This window comes from Ceratotherium simum, chromosome 9 (genome assembly GCF_057802395.1).
Source record: "Ceratotherium simum simum isolate JZ-2026a chromosome 9, ASM5780239v1, whole genome shotgun sequence".
Taxonomy (NCBI): Eukaryota; Metazoa; Chordata; class Mammalia; order Perissodactyla; family Rhinocerotidae; genus Ceratotherium; species Ceratotherium simum.
Window position 1 is genome coordinate 10,796,253 of NC_141908.1, and position 15,476 is coordinate 10,811,728.

A 15,476-nucleotide genomic window follows, 5' to 3' on the forward strand; every position below is an offset into this window, starting at 1 on the left:
ACAACATAGATGGATATTGAGGGCATTATGCTAAGTGAAATAAGTCAGAGAGACAAAGATAAATACCGTATGATCTCACTTAAATGTGGAATCGGAAAAGAAATGGGGCCAGGCCGCTGGTGTAGTGGTTGGGTTCGCATACTCCACTTCAGAGGCCTGGGGTTTGGATCCCAGGTGTGGCCCTACGCACCGCTCATGGAGCCATGCTGTGGAGGCAGCCTGCATACAAAATAGAGGAAGACTGGCATAGATGTTAGCTCAGGGACAATTTTTCTCAAGCAAAAAGAGGAAGACTGGCAACAGATGTTAGCTCAGGGCCAATCTTTCTCACCAGAAAAAAAAAACAAAAAAACAACAAGAAAACGAAATGCTGAACTCTTAGATACAGAGAACAGATTGGTGGTTGCCAGAGTTGGGGGGTAGGGTATGGGTGAAACGGATGAAGGAGGTCAAAAGGTACAAACTTCTAATTATAAAATATTATGTCCTAGGGATGTAAGTACAGCATGGTGACTATATTTAATATTTTATATTAATGACAGTTAACGTATTATATATTTGGAACTTGCGAACAGAGTCAATCTTAAAAGTTCTCATTAGAAAATTTTTAATTGTGTGATGATGCATGTTAACTAGACTTACTGTGGTGATCATTTCACAATATACACAAATATTGAATCATTATACTATACATCTGAAACTAATATGTTATGTCAATTTTATCTCACTAAAAATTAGCTAATAGGGATGGATATTTTATCATCAATTCATGAAGTTTTAAATAGGCATGGAGTTCTATTTATAGTCTTCTCAAAACCAATTACTCATTCTTTTTCCTTGGTAGAGTCTCTTGTTAATTCTGCAAAATGTTTCATATTTGCAAGTTAGTTTTATATCTTCTAAAATGCAGTATTTGAAAAAAAAAGTAGGTTGTGTGATTGTCTGATTAAACTTGTTAATTTGTTGTTATTAAAATATTCTATGTGCTTGTATTATTATTTGTTTACTGCATCCATTAATGTTAAAGCATTAAGTCTTCCACAGCATTTATTCCATTTATCCTAACCAGTGAGTTTTCTATTGTTACAATTATATATATTTGTTGTTGTTGTTGTTAAGGAAGATTGCCCTGAGCTAACATCTATGCCACACTTTCTCTATTTTGTATGTGGGTTGCTGCCACAGCATGGCCGCTGATGAGTGGTGTAGGTCCGCGCCCAGGAACTGAACCCAGGGTGCCGAAGTTGAGCGTGCAGAACTCAATCACCAGGCCACAGGGCTGGCCCCTATGACAATTATACACACACACACACACACACACATATTTTGGTGAGGAAGATCGGCCCTGAGCTAATATCTGTGCCCATCTTCCTCTATTTTGTAAATGGGAAGCCACCACAGCATGGCTTGATGAGTGGTGTGTAGGTCTGCACCCAGAATCTGAACCTGCAAACCCCAGGCCACCGAAGCTGAGCACGCAAACTTAACCACTACACCACTGGGCCAGCCCCAATAATTATATTTTTAATTTTCAAAATCTTTCCTTGTTCCCTTTGTATGGATGCAATATCCTCTCTAGTCATGCCAATGCAAATTATAGTCCTTTTCTTTTGTTTGTTGATAAATTAATATTTATCAAGCACTTACTATATGTTCCAAGCATTGTTCTAAGTGCTATGCATGTAAAAAGTCATTTCATCTCCATATTATCCCAAGATTGGCACTATTATTTCCATTTTTACAGACTGCTCTCTAATTTCCACAAGTGTAAAATCTGCTCACTTGGGTGCATCTCTTTCATAGTGTTGGCTTTCCTCAAATGTCGGTGTCTATTTTTTTAAGTGCTTATTTTTACAGCTGAAATTATCTGTAAGCTTCCTTATGAATTCTTTGTGTGTCTGCTTACTTGTGGAGAAGAGACAGGATATACAGCTCAGCTTGACTCCAATAGCTGGTGAAGGACAGACAGATTGTGCTGCCAACCGGTTGTGACAACTAGTCTCCTGGGCAAAGGCGCTTTTTTCATTCCACTGTGTCACCAGACTTCTTCAGGCATTGACTTGCCTCTCTAATTCAAGTACTCATACTTCACAGTACAAACATGAGTAAACACTGTGAATTGCTTACCACATGGGCCACAGGTAGGGAATGAGTTAACATCCCTGGCCCCTTCTACAGCAGTATACCTCCTCTCAAACAATCTCCTGTAAGTCTCCAGTCTCTCCTGTCACATCATGCTCATCACTAAATTAGGTACACCCCTGGAACCACTCTCTCATTTACTAACTTTGTGATCTTGGGCAAGTTACTTCACTTCTCAGTACCTTGATTCTTTCTTCTGTAAAATGGGGATGATAGTATGCAACTATGTTGTTAGGATTAAATTTGGTAATAAAACTAAAATACTTTGTGCACAGTAAGTGTTTAACGTATGTTAGGAATGTGCACTCAGTTTGCCATCTTGCTACAAAAACATTTGCTATCAGCTTTTTAAAATAGGATGCTTAAATATTTTTAAAGAACATAAATACAGGATTTCAAAATGGTTCTATAATTTCACCTTTGAAGCACTCCATGGAACAATGATAGATAGACAGATAAAAATAAACGAAATAAGAAATTCAGCAAATCAGGGAATCAGAAGTAGGATAGCTACCTGAAACTAGATAACAAAGTCTTTCCTCTGCTTATTGCTGCAAGGAGGCTGTTACTGAATATGGCTTATAGAAACTGCATGCTAGAGACGCACTTTTCAAACCGTGTGTGTCCTTAGATGTAAATTAAGTCTCTCATGGATAGCATACAGTAGAATTCTGTTTTTTTTTTTTCTTTTTTAATCCATTCTGCTCATCTATGTCTTTTGATTGGGGAACTTAATGCATTTGCATTTGAAGTAATTACTGACAGGAAAGCACTTATTTGCCATTTTGTTATTGTTTTCTGCATGATTTACAGTTTTTTTGCCCCTCATTTCCTCCATTACTGCCTTCCTCCATCTTTAGCTGATTTTTTTGTAGTCACATTTTGATTCCCTTCTCATTTCCTTTAATGTATATTTTATAGCTATTTTCTTTGCGGTTACCACGGGGATTACATGTAACTTCCTGAAGTTATGACAATCTATATTAACACGATACCAACTTAACATCAATTGCATTCAAAAACTCCACTCCTTTAGAGCTTTGCCCCCCTTTACTTACAGATGTCATAAATTATATCATTACACATTGTATACCCTTTACACAGATTTATAATTATTCTTGATGCATTTGCCTTTTAAATTCTATAGGAAATAAAAAGTAAAGTTACAAACCAAAGTTACAATAATACTGTTTTTAATAATTTTTCACATATTTACCTTCACCAGAGAATTTTATATTTTCATTTGGCTTTCAGCTACTGTCTAGCATCTTTTTCACTTCAACTTGAAGGACTCCCTTTAGCATTTATTGTAGGGCAAGTCTAGTGGTAATGAATTCCTTCAGGTTTTATTTTTCTGAATGTCTGAATTTCTCCCACATTTTTGAAAGACAGTTTTGCTGTTTACAGAATTCTTGGTTGATAGGCTTTTTTTCTTTCAGTCTTTTAAACATAGCATCCCACTGCCTTTTGGTCTGCAAAGTTTCTGCTGAAAAATCCAGTAATAATTTTATTGAGTATCCCTTATTTGTGATGCTTTGCTTTTCTCTTGCTGCTTTCATGATCTCTTCGTCTTTATCTTCCAATTGTTTAATTATAATGTGTCTCAGTGTGCAACTCTTTGGGTTTATCCTACATGGAAGTCAGTGGGCTTTTTGTATTTGTACATCCATGGTTTTCCTCAAATTCTGGAAGATTTTGCTCATTATTTCTTCAAATAATTCTCTCTGCCTCTTTATCACTCTCTCCTCCTTCTGAGACTCCCATAATGCATATATTGGTCTTCTTATGCTGTCACATAAGGCACTTAGGCTCTGTTCCCTTTTTTCATTCTCTTTTCTTTTTGTTCCTCATACTCAATAATTTCAAGTGACCTGTCTTCAAGTTCACTGATTCATTCTCCTGTTTGAGTCTGTTGTTGAACTCCTCTAGGGAGTTTTTCAATTCAGTTATTATCTTTTTCCACTCTAGAATTTGTTTGATTCTTTTTTTTAATAATTACTATCTCTTTGTTGATATTCTCATTTTGTCCATATATTGTTTTCCTGATTTCCTTTATTTCTTTTTGTTTTCCGTCAGCTCTTTCAATATACTTAAGACAGTTGTTTTAAAGTCTCTGTCTAGTAAGTTTGATGCATAGGTTTCTTCAGGGACTGTTTCTGGAGATTTTTTGTTCCTTTGTATTTCTAGTGATCTTTTGTTGAAAACTGGACATTGAACAAATAGTCACCTCTCACACTCTTTGTAGACTGGTGTGGAAGACCTTCAATAATTAGTGAGTCCCTGAGCCTTAGGATCAGCCCAGCGTGAAAGCTTAAGGTCTTCTTAGGTCTCTTCTGGGCATCTGTTCTCTCTGGGCCTGTGTGTTGCTTTTTTTTTTTTTTTTAAACTGCTTCTTCCTGACCACAATGTACATGCTGGGGAAGAGGAGAGCAAGTGCAATAATACACCACAAAATTTCCTACCATTCTGAATGTGGCTTTTTTTTGATTGATTGCTTAGCTGTTGTAGATCTTTGACTGGTTCCCAGAGCTCCTATACAGTTACTTTTGTCAGTCTATAGTTGTGTTTTGATGTTTCTGTGGGGCAAAAAGGGCCTGGACCTCCTAGTCTGCCATCTTGCACACAATGTTTTATTTCTTAAGCTCGTTTTTTTTTTTTTTTAATTTCCTATACTTTTCTGTATGTTCAAAATATTTCAAAATAAAAATGTTTAGAGTGGTGGGGATATAAATAACAAAGAATATTTGACACTTGTTTGAAGACTTCATCTCAAGGGAAAACAAAGCAAAAAGGAAAATAAAAAGGATTTTATGATAAGGATATTCTGAGTCAATCTCCATAAAAAAGAAAGCAAGAAACATTTAAATAATGGATCATTTTCAAAGCCTCAAAAACTATATGGATACAATTTCCTAATACACCGCAACACCAAAGAATATAGATATCAAAGAAATAGTTCTTTTTTGAAATTCATCCAAAGTGCTAAGCAACTGAGTGTGCTTTTCAACTTCTCAGATGAAATAAGTTAGATGGGATATAAGAAGATGAATCAAGGCCAAAGATCATTTCATCTCTTACAATTCTATGTGTCTGAAAAATTTCAAAAGAATAACTTGACCTTCCTTTTGGTAAAGACCATACTGTAAGCCAATAACCACAGAAAGCTAAAGGGGTTACTTACTGACCATGTGCTCAATTAGTATTTTTTTTCAAGATCACTGTTCCAAGTGTGCATATTGTAAAAAATATTCTTTTTCTCTCTCATAGCAAGTTGCAAAAATGGGAAAAAACTAGATTTGTACATACATATTGGCAATCCTATAAATCACAATTTTTAAAGCAAATTGCAAGATGCAGAAGTTTGTTTTTAATTCACCAATTAAAAATCCTATGAAAAAATCCACTATCCTATGGAAAAATAAATTATCAAATGATCTTCTTTGTCTTTACGAACTATATTTTAACTGATAATATCCAACCTACTTCTTATAACATTGTCTTAAATTCATGCTAAAGGTCATTTTTTACTACAATGAAAAAAAACTATTTTGGAATAGATAATAGAAAGAGAAAAGAGGAGAGAAAGAAAGGTAAGGGGAGGAAGGAGAGACAGAGAAGAGACAAAGAAAATACAACAGACACACTTAATTAAAAGTATATGCATGAGACTAAAGAACAAACACTAATGATTATGATGGAATACCAAATGGGTAACAAACTGGAAATATCAGCAAGGCTTAAAAAGAATTTTTAAGTAAGCTTGTTTAAGGTAATTAACTCCAAATTGAAGCCTATTGTATATGAAGCATTGTGCCAGGTATTGCGGTGATACAAAGATAAAGAGTAGCCTCTAGAATTTGTAAGAAACATATCAGCTCAAGATAGTATTTTAACTGCCACAGAGATACAAGAGAAAGAAGTAAATTTACCTGGGGGGGGGGAGGCTGGTGGTGAGGAAAAGCTTTAGAGAGAAAGTGACTTTTACTTTGGGTCTTAAAAAATGTGAAGTTAGAGGGGAAAGGAGAAGGGAGAGGGGTGAGGGATGCAAGTCAAGGTAGGGGTAAGACATTTCAGAAAGAGAAAGCATTTATATACAAGATAGCACAGATCAAGTGCCTGCATATCCAATCTGTAAAATGTTCCATTTTCAGAAACCTAGCTGCTATTACTGGTCTTGACAGTAGCTATACACATTGTGATATTAACTTTTTATTTATTTTATAAATCAATCCTATTTCTTGTTATAAATCAGGTTAGAATATTGGGATAAAGGGAAATATTAACACCTTTGTGATTCCGTGTGACTTGAGCATCTTCCACATAAAGGAATCTGGAGAGTCACCATGTGCAAGCTTAATTTTCTTGTTGGCCTTTGTTCTCACTAAAAATCCAACCATGAAAGCAAATAAAAAGAGGCTCAATAGCACAGCAGAAAGAAAAAAGGTGAAAAAAATTCACATTTGATCCCAACTTTGCCTCTAATAGTTATCCTACCCTGGGCAGATTTAAAAAAACAACAATGAAAACAATGCCAGAGAACTGGTGGGCCTGAAATGAATCCTGGTCTGAACATTTTCCCACTACAGCTCCCTTTCAACCTTTCAAGAGTCTCTTTCTTCATCTGTAAAATTAGGTGACCAAACCAAATGGGTGGCTGTGAATTGTGGTCAATGAGTATCAGGCTCACAAATGGAACTTTTCCTAAAATATTTAGGTTTGCATAGATCAAGTAACCAGGAATCCCTAGGCATAAAATATCAACATTTTTTTTAAGCTTCTCAAAAAATTTGGAAGTACAGCCAAGTTTGGATGAATGATCATGTACCCTTTTGTTTTCAATAATAAAATTATTATGAAAATACCTGAAAACAATATCAAAGTAAAACATTCAAGTCACACACACACACACACACACACACACACACACACAGGGCATAAAACATAAATGTTCTTCATCATGGCTCTCCCAATCCCACTCTCTCCTCCTAGGAGGTAACCGGCGTTCACATATTAGTAAATGCTGCGCTATACACATATATTCCATGATTTATATATAAATGGATTTTAATATATTTATTGGGTACGGTTTATTTTATCTTTTCTTTAATTTTATTATTTTACATCTTATTTACTTATTTGTGATTGATAATTATTTACCTAACAATGTGTTTGCGCTCTTCCACGTCAACACAAACACCTCAGTCTTTTTAATGGATACATAGTTTGCCTTTGAGTAGATGTTCCAGACTTTACTGAACTATTCTCCTATGGATAAGTATTTCAGCTTTTTCCATTACTATTTCCTATTACCAATGATGCTGCAAGAGAAATCACTGCATATAGTAAATTTTAAATTTTGATACACGCTGCCATCTGCCTTCAGAAAAGACTTTCTCATTTTAGATTCTCACCAACAGTATTTGAGAATCCACTCTTCTCTGAACCTTTACCCGATATAGGTATTATGAATCTACATTTTTGCTAATTTAGTATGCAAAGAGTATTACCTCACTGTAATGTTATTTGGCTTATCTCTGATTTACTAGTGCAACTGAACATCTTGTCATATGTTTATCATTCATATTTTCTGTTCATGCCATCTGTCCACTTTTCTATTGGTTATCTGACTTTTAATTATTATTTGTAGAAGTTCTTTTACATAATCTATTATATATGTTGTTAAGTATTTTCCTCCAGTCAGTGGCTTGTATTTCAACTTTCTGTGAAGTGTCTCTCGTTGCACATTCTAACTGTTGTGTAGTGAAATCTGTCAGCACTTCCTTTATAAGTGCTTGGACTATTCCTGCCTAGGATGATCATACCAAGAAAATATTATAAAATATTATTCCAGATTTTTATCTAACACTTTTATACTATTGTGTTACATTTAAATTTACACTGGAATTTATTTTTGTACATAGCATCAATTTTTTCTAGCTTCAACCAATTGTTCTAACACCTTTTCTGATTTGAAATGCCACCATTATAATAATCTATTCTTGGACTGTTTCTTCTACCCCATTTGTTTATGTCTATTCTAACCCTACACTATTTTAAGTACTATACCACATTATATTTTTATATCTGTTAGGGCAAGTTGTTTATCTATATTTTATCTATCTGGCTATTTTTATCCATACTCTCTTCCAGATGAACTTGAAGATCATATTGCCAACTCCACCCAAAGAACTTGGTTCAGATTCTAACTAGCAACTGCATTGAATTTACCAATGAAATTGGGAGTAGTACTGAGATCTTTACAGCACTGTCTTCCTCATCATGAACATGTTACCTCTCCATTTATCCAAGTCTTCTACTGTATCTTCCTGTAAAGTTTTATAGTTTTCTTCATATAGGTTTTGAAACCCTTAGTGTCAAAAGTTTATTCCTAGATATTTAATAGATTTGGGTTTGTAAAGAAAACATTTAATTTGCTATTTTGTTAGATTATTCCCCTAATTGATATACAGAAAGTTACTGATACTTGTTTGTTGAACTTTAAGTCTCACTAGTTGTAAAAAGTTTTCTAAATGATTCATTTGGACTCTCAAGATAATTACATTGTTAAGAAAAAATGAGTTCTCCCCAATTCCTCCCAAACATGCAAACTGTTTATTCCAAGAGGGAATTGTACCTACTGAGCTCTGTTCAACTAGAGAAAGAGAAGAAGAGAGGAGGCTAAGTAGCCTAGTTGCCTCAAGTAGTTTCTCAGTTAATCATTTTGATAACTGTACTGCATTACCCTGAAAACTCTCCCGCCTCTACAAGATTCCTCTCTTACACTCTTTTTTTGCTGGGGTTTCCTGTTTGATTCTCCCACCAATCCTTGTCAGCACTGAATCTTCAAAAAAATCCCTAAAATTTCCTGTCTGCTTACGGCATTCATTTTTATTCTGTGTGTGCACACGCACAATATTTGACACTGGAAAGCAACCAAAAGCAGCCAGAAATAGGAGCTAAGTCTATTCTAGAAAAACAGCAATGGGTGAGACATATACATTTGCAGTTTTTTGCCCAAGGGCAATCTCAAATCCTGCACAAGGCAGGGGACAGCCTTATTGACTTGAGGTGTCAGTGGACCAAGTTCAGGCAGGAGTGGCTGGGCACCCAGAAAATTGAGGAGGAAATCCTGAAAGGGAGGAAGCAGCTGACAGGATTAGCTCTAAAATCTGTATATAAAAGCCACCTCAACTCTGGCTGACAGTTAAACTTCTGTATGCACAGGAAGACCCCAGGCCGGCCTGGCAGTGCAAGCAGTTAAGTGCATGCGCTCCGCTGTGGCAGGCCGGGGTTCACCGGTTTGGATCCCGGGTGCGCACCAACATACCGCTTGTTGGGCCATGCTGTGGTGGCGTCCCACATATAAAGTGGAGGAAGATGGGCACGGATGTTAGCCCAGGGCCAGTCTTCCTCAGCAAAAAAAAAAAAGAGGGAGACTGGCAGATGTTAGCTCAGGGCTTATGAATAAACCTAGAGTGATCATTTGTGTACAAGGTTTCATATAACATATTTTCATTTCTCTTGGATAAATACCTAAAAGTGGGGTTGCTGGGGATATAGTAAATCTACATTTAATTTTACAAGAAACTGTCAAACTACTTTCCAAAGCGGTAATATCCTTTTTAAAGTCCTACCAGCAATTCTTAATAGTTGCTCCACATCTTTGCCAACACTTGGTATTGTGAGACTCTTTAATTTTAATTTTCTAGTGGATGTGTAGTGACATCTCATTGTGCTTTTACTTTACATTTCCCTGATGCACCTATAAGGGTTTAGATGTCCTTTATCAGTGTGAGAATGTTCCCTTCTCTTCCAAGTTCCCTTCTTTCCATTATGAATGGAGTTGAATTTTATTCTATGTAAATTATGCCTCGATTACAATGATTTTTTTGAAAAACCCTACAGTTAAAAGCATACTTAATGGTGAAACACTGAATACTTTCCTTCTAACACAGGTGACAAGGCTAGGTAGTCTACTATCACTTCTATTCATCATTATCCTGGGAGTCTTAGCCATGTAACAATGAATAAAAAAATAATGCAAAAAACCCAAAAGAATAAAGATTAGAAAAGAAGAAGTAAAATTGTCCCTATTTACATATGACATGATTTACACAGAAAATCCTAAGAAATCGCTGAAAAACCACTAGAAGTAATAAGTGAATTTACCAAGGTCTTAGGATACAAGGTTAATATAAAATTAATTGTATATCTTGGAGTTTATCTCAGGAATACAAAGTTAGTTTAAAATTTGAAAATAAATGTAAATTAACCATATATTTTACATCAAATCTAAGCAGAAAATCATATGGAATTTACAAAAAGTGACTAGAATTAGTAAGTGAGTTTAAGAGGGCTGCATAATACAAAATCAATATAAAAAATAAACTGTATTTCTATACGGTAGCAATAAACAATAGGTAACTGAAAAAGAAAACCAACAATATTATTTGTTTGCATGGTTTTTCTATCTATCAAGTTGCCAAAGACAGAATGTGCGATATTAACCTTGATTTCTCTCTTTCCTTCTTGAACCTACTAGACCCTAATCAAATCAACAAGTCCTGCTGACTTTATCTCCTAAATATTTCGAGCACTTACCCACTTTTCTTTATCCCCCACAGCCAATCATCATCTTTCTTAGTAACTTCATTATTGCAACAATCTCTCAACTGTCTCTAGTTTACAACTCTATATGCCACTGGCTACACCGTAACCAGAGTGATATGTCTAAAATACAAACCTATTACTTGTGTAAATACATCCTTAGATGAGAATAATCTTACCATAGATTAAAAGGCACTCCACAATCTGATATACTACTCAAACCTCATCTTTGACCCATCTTCTCCTCTTGCACTCTATTCCATCAATATTAAAAAATTTTTCAGTTCCTCAAATGCAACATTCCTCTCTCTCCACTCTGGAACTTTGCACATGATGCCTCTTCTCTCTAAAACACTTCTCTGCATCCCAGATCCCTTTGTCATTCCCTCCCCAAATGGAACAGAGTTAGAAGACACCAAAAGCAAAAATCTAGTATTTACCTAGTAAAGCAGTTTATACTATAGGTAATAAGAGCCTGAATTAAAGTACTGCAGTAGAAACAGATGAAAGGAATATGACAGAAATACTGACATACGTGAAATAAAAGCAAGCATTTTAGCAATCATGTTATACTAAAACACAGCTTGTTGAAATGTCATCCTCTATGTGATTTTTCCTATATTTCCTCAAACCTGATGAAATAATTCAAGAACTCTGAGTTAAGGAAAAGGAATCTTGAAAGGATAAAAACCAAGCTATTCTATATGAATTATTTCTTACTTCAGTAATCTTAATTAACAGCCTACTGGGTTAGAGCAGTGATTTTCAAAACGTGGTTCCTCCGACTAGCAGCATTAGCATTAGCATTATAGGGGAACTAGTTTGAAATGCAAATTATTGAGCTCTGCACCAGACTTTCTGCATCAGAAACTCTAGGCGTAGGGTCCAGAAATCTGTATGTTTAATAAGTCTTCAGGTAATTCTGATATAAGTCCAACTTTGAAAGCCATTAGGCTGGGGGATATGAAAACAGTAGTAAACCAGTAAAATATCATAACCACAACACAAACTATCAGAAGGATGAAACTGCAGAAAAAATAAGTCAACATTAATAGATAAATCTACTCTTTGTCCCACTGAAGGGCACTGTAATTCACTTTAGGGGAAAAATAAAAAAGTAAACGCACGTGAATAATATAATCTCTAGGTTCTGATGAATATCATGCTGATAAAGGCCACTAAGGAACAGCCACCTTTAAGTGTTTATAAAATTAAAGAAATTATGCATAATAAATTATAACCATGTCATTATTCATTATTTTGTTCACTCAAACATTTACTGAATACTACTACTATACAAGACATCATGCTAACAGCTAAAGCTGTGATAAATAGGTTTTAAATGAAAGCAGGAGAAATTTTGAAAAGTTAAAGCTTTTCTTTAAGTCATTTTGTTTGTTGCACTGGAACTCATTACCAAGGAAGATTCTAAAGAAAAGGACAGTCAACTATGATTCTATATTTGTTACATATAATAAGACCACAATAAAACGCTGGGTGCTTTTTTAATTTATCAATTATAAGTCCAATTAAATTAATTTCAGGGGCCGCCTGGTGGCGCAAGTGGTTAAGTGCGTGCGCTCCCTTGCAATGGCCCGAGGGTTCGCTGGTTTGGATCCTTGGCGCGCACGGACATACCCCTTGTTAAGCCATGCTGTGGCGGCGTCCCATATAAAGTAGAGGAAGATCGGCACAGATGTTAGCCCATGGCCAGTCTTCCTCAGCAAAAAAAGAGGAGGATCAGCATTGGATGTTAGCTCAGGGCTGGTCCTCCTCACACACACAAAAATTAATTAATTTCAATGTCTAGATGCCTAAGGCAATATTAGTTCTGATCTTCTAAAACTAATATCTATATAGTATACATATGCAACATACACATATATACATAACATATTACACATATACATGTATATATAACCATAGATAAGCTTTAAGATGAAAAAACTCTGAACTAAGGATTGATAAGGATTAATTCTTTTAGAATATTACCAAACTCCTTTTGATCACTGCTGGTAATTTTATTGTATGGTTACCTCCTCTCCTCAATATCTTCATTTTTATAAGTCGTGTGCATCTGTATCATCATCTGCTGAGAAGCAACATTTTTTGGTAGGGAGAGTATAAGCTTTGGAGTCAGATACAAGTTCAAATCTTTTCTCAGCTACTTAATTATCTCCGTCATTAAACAAGTTTTATAAGCCTCAGTTTTTCATCTTTAAAAGAATTTTAATGATACTTCTGTAAGATTATTGTGAGAATTTGGTTTACTAACAAGTCCACAATAGATGTTTCATAAATATTACTCCCTTCTCCTTTTAAGAATGGCATCCCTTTCCCTCAGTCCATTAATTATCCTCAAAGTCTTAATATATTTCATATTGACAACTAGAAATTGGACACTACTTACAACATTTGTGCTCTAAAGGTCCTTCTTTGGACATATTTTGGTATTTCACAGATTCAGCTGAATATTTAAATACTGAAACTGTAGTGCTGTGGAAAAGACTTGCACAGGGAGTTTAGGAGACCCAAGTCTAGTTTCATTAATGCCAGCAAGTAGTTTGGGCTTTATCTCCTTGGATTGGGATAAATTTCTCAAGAAAAATAAGGGTGTTAGACAAGATAATCTCTAAGGCTTCTTTTGGGTCTTTAAAATTCTGTGATTCTAATTTCTTAGGAAGAATTACTTTGGATCATTAGCAACTGCAAGGAATGCTCAAGATAGAAAAGTAAGACAAAGTAAAAGTAGGAGATAGCAGAAAGATCAACCCAGCTCAAAATACCTCTGCTTCCCCACATTCGTTCTGCTGTAATTGTTTTAGAATAGAAACATCTTCTTGTATACAAATTTATGTGATAGAATTTTTATCTCTTGTAATTTATGTAATCTCAGTATTAGTCTTTCTAGAACACTTTCTCAGAAATGATGGTTTTTCATACTCATGGCAGTGACTATGGTGGTAAGTAGCCCGTCTCTTTCTCCTTTGTTGTCTTTTCACTTCCCCAATCAATCTAAAGACAGGCTGATAGCTAGAGGGTCTGCTATGAGTGTCAGCAAGATAATCTAAGAATTATCTATTTTCTTATCTTAATGTTGCACATGAAGTGTAGTGGACACCTTTCAGGTATTTGCCTGGCTCACAATTTATCTTTCTGGGAAAGGTTGCATTACTGACATTTCTACTCACTTCCATTCTCACATGAGTTTATTTATCAAGAAATAACACTATTTTTCTAGGTCCTTGGAGAGGCTCATGTCATCTGGTGAAGGCATCAAAGTATGAGGAAAGTTTATTTTTATTTCAGTTCAGCACAAAAGGACTTATTTCCACTGACACTAGCTGGCCCTTGCTTTATTTTATCTACATCATCCTCATAGTTTTTCATACAAAATCAGTAAATGACATCAAGAAAAAGTAATATTTAACATTTCATATTTACTTCTCACTAACCACTCATTCAAAGACCTAGGATCCTGAATATGAGAGACAGAGCGAGAGCAAGAGCAACAGAGAGAGAAACCCAACTTTTCTCATAAGAGTTATTTGTATTTTCTATAGCCATTCTATTAATATGGCCTTACAAACTGATTTCTAAAGCACTGATCCAGAATCATTTCTTCAACCTCCCAATTTTTCTAAACTATACAAAATGTTTCCTTCAAAATAGTCATTCTCCTATACTAATCAAAAGGATATCATATTCTCTTGTAAAAGACCCTCACTGTATAACCATATAAATTTACAAAGAATTAAACATTTCTGTTATTTATCACATGCTATCTTCTAGTTCTATGATGTGGTCTTTCCAATAAAAAGAATCAGGATTGCAATTACTGAAAAATTACTAACAATCTAAGGAACTTAATGCCCAAGAATTGTAGAGCTCTGAAATTTAATCTCCATTTCATTTTTAGAAAATTTACACTAAACAAATTAAGAATTTTGGTTAGAAACAGCTCTCCATGAATGCCACAAAAAAACAATTTTATCTTAATGCAGGCTAATTTATGTAAGACTCAAAATACATAAACATTTTTAAATATTTTACTTCAATATTTTATTATTAAATTAATAGTTTACTCTTCATGCCCAATTTTCTCTCTTTAAGTCAAGAAGCATAATTTGATTCTTCTCAGTTGTTTAAGGCACATAAATAAGAAACTGGCACTAAATCTATAGACTGACTTAAAATTATGAAAACCACAAGGAAATAACCTTACAGATGAAAACATCAAGAAAATATGGAACAAGGGCAATAAATTTTTAAAAACTCACTAAATCAGTGAACAGTATAAATCAGAAAACACTTTATAGTATGAACAGAGAGAAAAACTAAAATGAAAATGAAAGACAATAGCTTAAACTTACTGGGTTATCTGTGGAATCATCAGTCAACTGTAAACCAAAATAGTCACGCTCAGTCAAGTCCAGATGCTTGAAGACTATATCCAACAGAACTTGCCCCTGATCATGTTTCTAGAAGAAAAATAAAAGGAAATCAATACTGACAGGCTATATACTTGCAGATTTTTAATCTCTTGGACTTTTCTCCACTTCCATTAAATTGGCAAGTGTTTCCATACCAATAACTTGGTTGGGAATAAAGACTTTACATGTCATGTATTTTAAAAATAGTGTGACTTCAGGCAAACTGGTTCAAAGAGTACATAATAAATAAGAAGATATAAAGAAAACTTTTGATTAAAAATGCCTTCTACTTTC

The 15,476-nt window shown here is 34.8% G+C and overlaps 1 protein-coding gene across 7 annotated transcripts in view; it reads right to left on the reverse strand.

Annotated features, from left to right (window-relative positions):
• The window catches only part of PTPN4 (protein tyrosine phosphatase non-receptor type 4), a 214,022-nt gene that overhangs the window by 109,663 nt on the left and 88,883 nt on the right, over positions 1-15,476 (reverse strand). For 6 of the 7 annotated variants that reach the window (XM_004423902.3, XM_014782471.2, XM_087435053.1 and 3 more), the window contains exon 3: positions 15,123-15,230. In XM_004423902.3, the coding sequence (XP_004423959.2) occupies positions 15,123-15,230 (108 nt within the window). Of the gene's footprint in view, positions 1-12,741; positions 12,823-15,122; positions 15,231-15,476 lie in introns of those variants that run through there. The other variant, XM_087435055.1, reaches the window with a different exon arrangement.